Source organism: Gopherus evgoodei, chromosome 9 (genome assembly GCF_007399415.2).
Source record: "Gopherus evgoodei ecotype Sinaloan lineage chromosome 9, rGopEvg1_v1.p, whole genome shotgun sequence".
Classification (NCBI taxonomy): Eukaryota; Metazoa; Chordata; order Testudines; family Testudinidae; genus Gopherus; species Gopherus evgoodei.
This window is the reverse complement of record NC_044330.1, coordinates 22,734,040-22,742,786: the sequence shown is the minus strand read 5'-3', so window position 1 is coordinate 22,742,786 and position 8,747 is coordinate 22,734,040. Positions and strand designations below refer to the sequence as shown.

At 42.0% G+C, this 8,747-nt stretch overlaps 1 protein-coding gene across 5 annotated transcripts in view; it reads right to left on the bottom strand.

Annotated features, from left to right (window-relative positions):
* Window positions 1-770: 770 nt before the first annotated feature.
* The window catches only part of IFT80 (intraflagellar transport 80), a 161,443-nt gene continuing 153,466 nt past the window's right edge, over window positions 771-8,747 (bottom strand). For all 5 annotated transcript variants that reach the window (XM_030574965.1, XM_030574964.1, XM_030574967.1 and 2 more), the window contains one exon: window positions 771-2,121. In XM_030574965.1, the coding sequence (XP_030430825.1) occupies window positions 2,008-2,121 (114 nt within the window). In that variant the 3' untranslated portion in view covers window positions 771-2,007. The remainder of the gene's footprint in view (window positions 2,122-8,747) is intronic.

Here is an 8,747-nt window from a genome sequence, read left to right as displayed (position 1 = left end):
AGAGCATCACACTAAATACAAAGTGGAACACATTGTTTAGCATAGGTAGTTAACATGTATTTCAAGGTACAACTCAAGTTGAAGTGGTCTGTTAACATCCCTCCAGTCACTGGGGGGAAAGGAAGTGGGCAGACGCACCTGGGTGGGGATTTGTAATGGGTTATAGATTGTTGTAATAAGCCATAAATCCATGTCTCTATTCAGTCCATGATTTTTAATGTCTAGTAAAGTTATAAATTTAGGCTCCCAGGCTCATCTTTTGAAAGTGTTGTGCAGGTTTCCTTTAAGGATGAATAAAGTCTGATAGGTCAGATATAGAGTGATTGCTTTGTGAAAAGTGTTCACCCACAGGTGATAGGATAATTTGTCTTTTATCATTTTCGTGTGTGAGTTCATTTGAGAGCATAGTGACTGTTTAGTGTCCCCCACATGGTTGTTATTGGCACCGTTGGTGCACTGGATAATCACTATGCTCTTGAATGAACTCACACAGGAAAATTATTAAAAGACAAAAACACCCTACCACCTGTTGGTGAATACTTTTCACAGAGTGATACAATTAACATTAAACATTTGCTATGACTGATATTTTGGGCTCATTCCTGCAAGTGCTCAGTGCCTCTTGCAAGTCATACACAAGACAGAGGGGTTCACTCTGAAGGAGGTGCTCAGCACACTGGAGGACTGGAAATTTTACATGGATTGTAGGTACTCAGATAGAATTGCCTTTTTTATTTAACAATATGGTAAAATCAACGAGATACATCATCTAATTGATATAAAAAGTATTTTATTTTAATTTTGTATTAAGCATGTTATAGAATATGCAGAAAATTGATATTTGCTACATAATGATTTACAAAACAAATATTAAACCAGTTAAAGATTCTCACAGAACGCACACAATTTTTAGTGTTCATATGTGAAAGAAATGTTATGCAGAATTATTTTAATGTCCTTCAATAACCAGTTATAGACTAATATCCCAATATTGCAAAGAGATCATGCAGACAGATCCATATGCACGCAGCCCCAATTATTTCAACAGGAAAGAGAGAAAATAATATTTTGGTGAAATGGCGTATGTTTAACTCCAATACACAATCAAGTGAACTGGACCTAGTGCAAACATGAAAAGTTTTTCTTCTAAGTGGATGGGACATTCTAACCATTAAGGAAATGCAGAACACTGTTGCCAATCATATACTGGATATTTGCAGAAAGTTGACTTTCTGCTAATTCAAACAAAATTCAAAGAATGTTACACAGTATTTTAGATTATTACAAAATAATTCATTTAAGATTTAGAAGTTTTTTATCCAACAGCTACCCTTTTTTTTGCATATGTTTGCAATCAATCTCAGGTGCTGAATTTATCTGAAATAACAGATATGTATTACTGGAAAATATTTCAGCACTGGGACTGTGCTGTCATGCAGCAATCTATGTAACCACAAATGAAACATTCCTTTGCCAGTTATAAACTTAGGTTCACATTTTTCACATTAGGTGCCTAAAGTTAGGTACCTACATGCATCTTAAGGCATTTAACCAGTTGGCCTGCTTTTCAGAAGTGCTGTATATCTGTACCCCACAGTTGCTGAAAATCAGACCACTTATTTAGGTGCTTAAACATGCATTTCAGTGCCTAAATCCTGATATCCAAGACTGCATATTTTTACTTTAAAGGGTATGAAAAGTTGAACAGTTAAATAATGGGAAGACAGAAGTCAATCTTGCTCTCTTTCTCACACAAGCAGTTCCACTGACTTCACTGGGACTCCTCACAAGAGTAAGGAAAGCATGATGGGGCGCATAGATCATAACTGTCCTACACACATATGAATACAGTTCTGCTCATTGTCCAACATTCAACAAAAATTAACTAATTTCAGAGCTTTAACTTCCATAGCCTACTCCCTGGAAAATGATAATCCTTGGATTTATCAGTATACTGATACAGCAAATGTGTAGTCAAATAGCTATTTAATATGACCAGCACTGTATTTAGTGCTGTACAGTTACACTGGCTCTGACTGCTGGAGTGGCTGCAGCTCGTTCTCTTTCTTTAGCAATTTCCATCTCTATTTTGGCCTTGATTTTGTCCCAATCAACTTCCAACTGTAAGAACAGGAAAGATAGTAGGTAAGTGTTAACATTATATTAAATACGTACTAATGAGCAACAGTATGAAGGTACAAGTCACAAAGTGATCTGCTCTGTCATTATATAGGTCTCCACTTGATGCAAACATATAACTACCATTAATGCTAATGCAAGTTACATGTGTGTATCAGTTGGTGGCTCTCTTCTATAGTCAATATCTAATGAACAGTATGCTATTGGAGGTTCCTGCCTTTGAAATGAAACAAACTTGATACTTTTCAACAAATACAGGGAAATCCCGCTATAACGTGCCCCACAATATCGTGAATTTGGATATAAGGCGATCATAAGGTGGCTCCAGCCGCTCCAAGGAAAAAAAAAAAAGCGTCCGGAGCGCCGCGGAAGCGCAAAAAAGAAATAAAAGAGGCTGGAGCGCCGCCAAAGGAAAAAAAACAAAACAAAAAGTGCCTTCCCCACTGCCTCTTCCCCACTAGCCCTGCTTCTTCTTTTGGCGAAAAGAGCCGTTCTCCCCAGCGGCTCCTCGCACTTCCTCTGCCCCTTGCACATCTCCCCTGCTCTCCCCAAGTGTTTCCCTCTCTCGCTGCATGGCTGAGATCCCCCGCTGCTGGAGCTGCACCCTTTCAGTTACTGTTATGGGCAGTTCGCAAACGCAAGTCCTTTTCTGCCCAAGAGAAACTGACCAGTTTGAAATTGACCAGCTTGAAATGGTAAACCTCGCTATACCAGGACCCCGCATTTATTGCAATCCAATTTTTTAGACCCCAATCATCATGTTAAAGTGAGGTTTCACTGTTTTAAAAACTCATATATGGTGAGAAAATATTCAACAATGGAAAATAAACTTAGATGAGCCTACTGGGCATCTTTCAGCTTAAAAATGAATAAAATCTATTTGTCAAATCAATCAGAATGCAGCCACTTGCTCATGGTACATTGAGCAACTTCTTGCTACTACACCAAAGTCCATCAAACAAATTGAGGCATCTATATTAGTCATCTGATATAATAGAAATAACATTGTTGATACTTGAATTCTGCTTTGATGATAAATGTTTCAGGTTTTGTATTGGAATTTCTTTAGTGGCAGAAAAATATTATCCTGTGGCAGTTTCCTAGTTCAGTGAAAATATGAATACTGCAATACTGAACAGATGAATAACTTTCAAGTTGATTCTTAAATGGATAAGCCATTTCTTAACCTCCATCAAAGCTGGCACTGTTCATGTTTGCCTGTAATGCAGCTCAACTTATTTTGCCTGAACTGTCAGAACTAGAATCCTATTCTGTTCTCTTGGTTTTCAAGCACTTGTATGAATTTGAGGACTGTCTTTCTATTTTGTTTTGTCTCCTCCTATGAACTGTCCATTTTTAATTACTCTTTTTATATATTTATGCCCATCTATCAATAAGGACATCACTTTCCTATTTCAGACTGAGCTACAGCATCTTGATCTACATTAATGAATATCTGAACTCACCTACATTATTGACTGTGTGCATTTTAAGAAAAAATTCATAGGAGGCTCTGCAGCAGAGCGCAGAGCCAGTGCTCGGGGTGTTCCTGGAGCTCTTGGAGGAGAAATGTTTGTGCTAGAGTAGGTGTGATCCAGGTCCTGGAAATATCTGGGGGAGGTCCAATAGATCCATCTAGCACATACGGATACTGTTAATCCACCCAGCAATCCATGTCCAGCTCCTACTATCTGCCACAGTAGGTATCCTCTCAAAATGTTTTCTTAGCGGCATGCTTTTCCTTATGACATGTCACGTAAGGTAACTGACTCAGTTGTTCAGATTCCACATCGGACTGCAGATCTGAACTCAACAGTATAAGAGAGATCAGTGGTCTTGGGTGCAGTATGAAAAAGGACAATAGCATCTTTTCAGGAGAGCCTGAGAGAGTCTTAGGTGGTGAGAGGGGCAGTGAGACATATCTCTTCCATCTTTCTTTTCTCTGGAGAAGAAGGAACAGTATTGGGGAATCCGAAAAAATCCTGTTTGCCTCCTGAGTCATTATTGCTGTCTTCAAGATCCAACATACGTTGAGGTTACAGATCTGCCTGGTTGATCTGAGCTACTGCTGTCATGGTAAGTTGCCCAGGAGGCTTGAAAATACAGAAGCAGATCTGGTGTATTTATAATAACAGCTGTCTGCTTTGTTAGATGATCAGGATCTTTTGTTCTTGATTTCGGATCTGCCATTTTAGGATTTGTAGAAGACTGACCTGGAACATCTCTTAAGTGCATGTTGGCTCTCCTAACAGAGATCTTTCTGAGCAGTGAGTCTTTTTCCAGCACCGAAATTCCCAAATCCAAGGGGGTCACTTTCCTGGACTGGCTCTGAGGCTGTCACTGATGGTGTTCTTTCTCTACCTTTTTATTTCAGATCTGATGGTTTATGATCCTTTTTAGATACCACAGGTTTCTTGGAGCTTGGAATAGAAGACAGTACCTTCTGCAGAGGTCTCTGCTGCCTATTCTTTCCAGAAGTATCAGGGGCCAAATCTGGTCTATGTTCACTCAGGGATCCAAGAAATGTTCTGGATCCAGAGAGCTTGGCTGCCAAAGTCTCCTGCAATGCTAGCACTTATAGTCTGTTCTGCTTCTCTTTAGGCGTCAAAGTACTGCAGATAGAGCATCTTGAAGAAGAACGTTCCTTCCCAAGGTAGGCTGGGCATCTTATGTAAGCATCTGATGCCAGAAAGACTGCAGGGCAAGAAGCCCACTTCTTACAACCAGGTTTCTTGATTGTTGGATCCACCACTAGATTTTAATAGTGGAACTGAAGTCATATGAACTACTCAAAAATTTGGTTTGTTTATTAAAGAAATAAAACCTAATCACTGAAATGCTAAAAGCTAACTATTTACACCAAAAAACTAGGCAAATCTATGCTAAAAGTGTAGTAGGCACTATCAAAGCAAAAAATCTGGGCCAAGAACGCAGATGGAATTTCTGATTTGTCAGTTGAAGCAGCTGGAAGAAATTGAGGTTGCTGGAGTGCAGTGCTCCCTTCCATAGCCTGGGTCTCCGATCATTCAGGACCATCCAGGTGAGGGTTAGAAGGGGGCATGACAGTGCACCACCAGGCACTACTATCAGAAGGTTCCACTGTCCAAGTTGCACTGTCAGTGCATCCTATGCAGTGGGATTATGTAGAGGAACTTGAAAAATAACCTTTTACCTTGTTGGGGAACAATTAAATACAAAAAAATCCTGAACTAAATTAAAATAAAAAGCACCTTGAAAATGCAATGAGCAAAATTAGTGACATGGCCTTTTAATAATTTATAAACAAGATGCTGGAGAGTAGAAAGTCCCCTGAAAACCCATATTTGGAGAAGAGAAAAAAATGTTGACATTAAATGCCACCATAACATCCCTGTTCAAATAAAATCTAAAGGTTATGATAATAGGGTTTTTCTATTTTAATAGTTTATAACTATGGATAGTGAATATGTTTGGATGGGGTAATACTTGTCCCAAGGTCTTGGCTTAACTTTTGCCTGGTAGGGATGGTGTTTTGTCAATTTTTCATTTACACAGACTCGCTTAGATAATGCTTACTGTTGATAGGACAAAGGTAATGTTTTGTTATTATGCTGGAAGATTTAGATAAAAGGAAAGTTAATTAGTATAATAAATACAGAAATGTAATGCTAAAAGTATCTTTACTGGGGAAAAAAGTGAGGTGACATGAAAGCATAATGACATGAAAATAGTGTAAACAACAAAATTTGTATAAAACTATGTTTACTAACCTTTCCATAACCATTGTTCTTCAAGATGTATTGCACATGTCCATTCCCAAATAGGTGTGTGCACAGCCCGAGCTCAGTTGCCAGAAATTTCCCCTCTAGCGGTATCCTTCGGGTTGGCTCTAGTGCCCTCTGGTGCTGCGTACATATGGTGCTAGTGTAAAGGACCCTGCCGATCTCATTCCCCCTCAGTTTCTTCTTGCTGACCTTCTCTGAAGAGAGGATGGAAGGTAGGTCTTGGAATGGACATGTACAACACATCTTGAATAACAGTAGGTATGGAAATGTTAGTAACCATTTTTTCTTTTTTGAGTGCTCTCTCATGTCCATTCCCAAATAGGTGACTCATAAGCAGTTGTATAGGAGATGGGTTCAGAGTTCAAGGACAGGCTGACTGCAAAAGTGCTCGGCCAAAGCCAGCATTCTCTCTAGCCTGTTAAACAGTGGCATAGTGCATCATGAATGTGTGAATGATGACCAGGTTGCTGTCCTGCAGATCTCCTGAATCGGAACTTGTGCTAGGAAAGCCGTGGAGGAGGCTTGGCATCTTGTAGAGTGAGTCGTAAGGATAGCCAGGGGTGGAATTTTTGTGAACTCATAAAATCCATGAAGAGAGTCTCTGTGCAGCAATGGGGAGACCTTTCATTCTTTCTGCTATCGCTATAAATAGTTGCAAAGATCTGCAGAACCGCTTGGTCCATGAAAGTAAAAAGCTAAGGCACTCCAGTAATCCTGTGAGTGGAGATGCTTTTCTTCTCTGTTTGCATGCAGCTTAGGGTAAAATACTGGTAAAAAGATTGCTTGACTCCACTGGAACTGTGAGATGACTTTAGGAAGAAATGATAGTGTGGCCGCAGCTGTATCTTGTCCTTAAAAAAGATCACGTATGGAGGCTCTGATGTGAGGGCCTGGATCTCTGAGATTCTTCTGGCCGATGTGATGGCCGCCAGAAAGGCGTAACAATGAGCATGATGCTAAGGTTCAAATGGAGGCCCTATGAGTTTGGATAGGATGAGGATCAAGTCCCGGGCAGAGGTGTGTGTAAAGGATCTTTGACCTTTCGAAGCCTTTGAGAAATTGGATGACCTTTTCATAGGACAGAACTGATTAGCTGTCCACCTTGGGATGGAAGGCAGAAATGGCCAGTAGGTGAACCTTGACTGATGTTCCAGGTTGTTTCAGGTGCTCCAAGATAAGCTGAAGAGACAATTGTAAAGGCAGGACTGGTCATTGGGAGCACCAGATGTGCTATTGTGTTGAGGACACAGCGGTCTGACGGGATCTGAGTCCAGGAATCCAAGAAGTGGGAAAGGCGGCTGGATAATAAGGGGGCAGCTGGATCTGATGCAGGAGAATAGCAGTGCCTACCTCAAGCATCTTATCAAAACACTCGTTTTGACGATCCCAAGTGTCTGGGTTTGGGTTCAGTGGGACCTGCTGATGAGGACAGGGGAGAAGGTCAGCATTTAAACCCCCCTGTTTTTCCTCCTATGTTGGTCCTGCCTAGGAGACTGTTAGAAGTAGTGGCCTGTCTGTTGTAGCCTATAATGCTTTCTTGACCCTGCTGGCATGTACAGTCCCAGTGATTTCAAAGTTGCTTTTGAGTCCTTGAGGCCATGCAGCTTGCCCTCCTTTTGCTCCCAAAAAAGCACTGTTCTCTCAAACAGGAGGTCCTGAATAATTTGTTGCACTTTGTTAGGCAGCCCCGAGGACTGCAACCACGAACTCCTACGCATTGTCACTGCAGTGGCCATTAATCTGGCTGCAGAATCAGCAGCATCCAGAGTTGCCTGCAGGGAGGCATGAGCCACAGTTTCCCTTTCCTTGACAAGAGAGGAAAACTCCTGTATGTAGTCCTTTGGGAGAAGGTCCTTGAATGTCATCATGCTGGTTTGCTATGAGAAGTTAAAGGCCCCCTGTGGAATATGCCTTTGCCTTAGTGTAAGAGCCCTCTGTCCCTGGTGGCCCCTCTCATTGGTGGCCACAAAAACCAGGGATCCTGGGGAGGGTGAGAAAAAGAGAATTAGTACCCCTTGGCTGGTACAAAATACTTGTGTTCTGTGCACTTTGCTGTCAGATGGAGAGAGGCGGCGGTTTGCCACAGTGCTTTGATCGGTCATGATGGCATCATAAAGAGGTATGACCACTCTAGAGGCTCCTATTGGTGATAAGATGTCTAGGAGGCCATGCACAATCTCCTCAACAACCTCTGCTTGGACATCCAAATTGAGGCTACCCACTTTAACAAGTCCTGGTATGCCTTGTGGTCATCTTGCATAGGGGAGACCCCTGCTGTCACTTGTGTCTCATCTGGAGAGGACAAGACAGGCTGCAGGGCCTTTGTATGTCCTTGGCAACCACCAAGGCCCAGTGGGCTTCCCCCTGAGACTTGGTACTGTGCTCAGTATTGAAGTCTGGATCTGGATCTCCCTGAGTGGTGCCAGGGGTGCTCTTACCTCCGAAACAATGGAGTATGAGTGTCTTGAGGGGGTGCCCCAAGGAAGGGGAAACTCTCAAGGGTTCCAAAAGGCCATTGTATCGTCAGTGGATCCCATGGACCCTGTGGTAACACGGAAAAGACAGTTACTCACCTTTGTAACTGTTGTTCTTCGAGATGTGTTGCTCATATCCATTCCAGGTAGGTGTGTGCGCCGCGCATGCACATTCATCAGAAAACTTTTACCCTAGCAACTCAGTGGGCCGGCAGGTCGCCCCCTAGAGTGGCGCCATCATGGCGCTTGATATATACCCCTGCCGGCCCACCCGCTCCTCAGTTCCTTCTTGCCGGCTACTCCGACAGTGGGGAAGGAGGGCGGGTGTGGAATGGATATGAGCAACACATCTCGAAGAACAACAGTTACA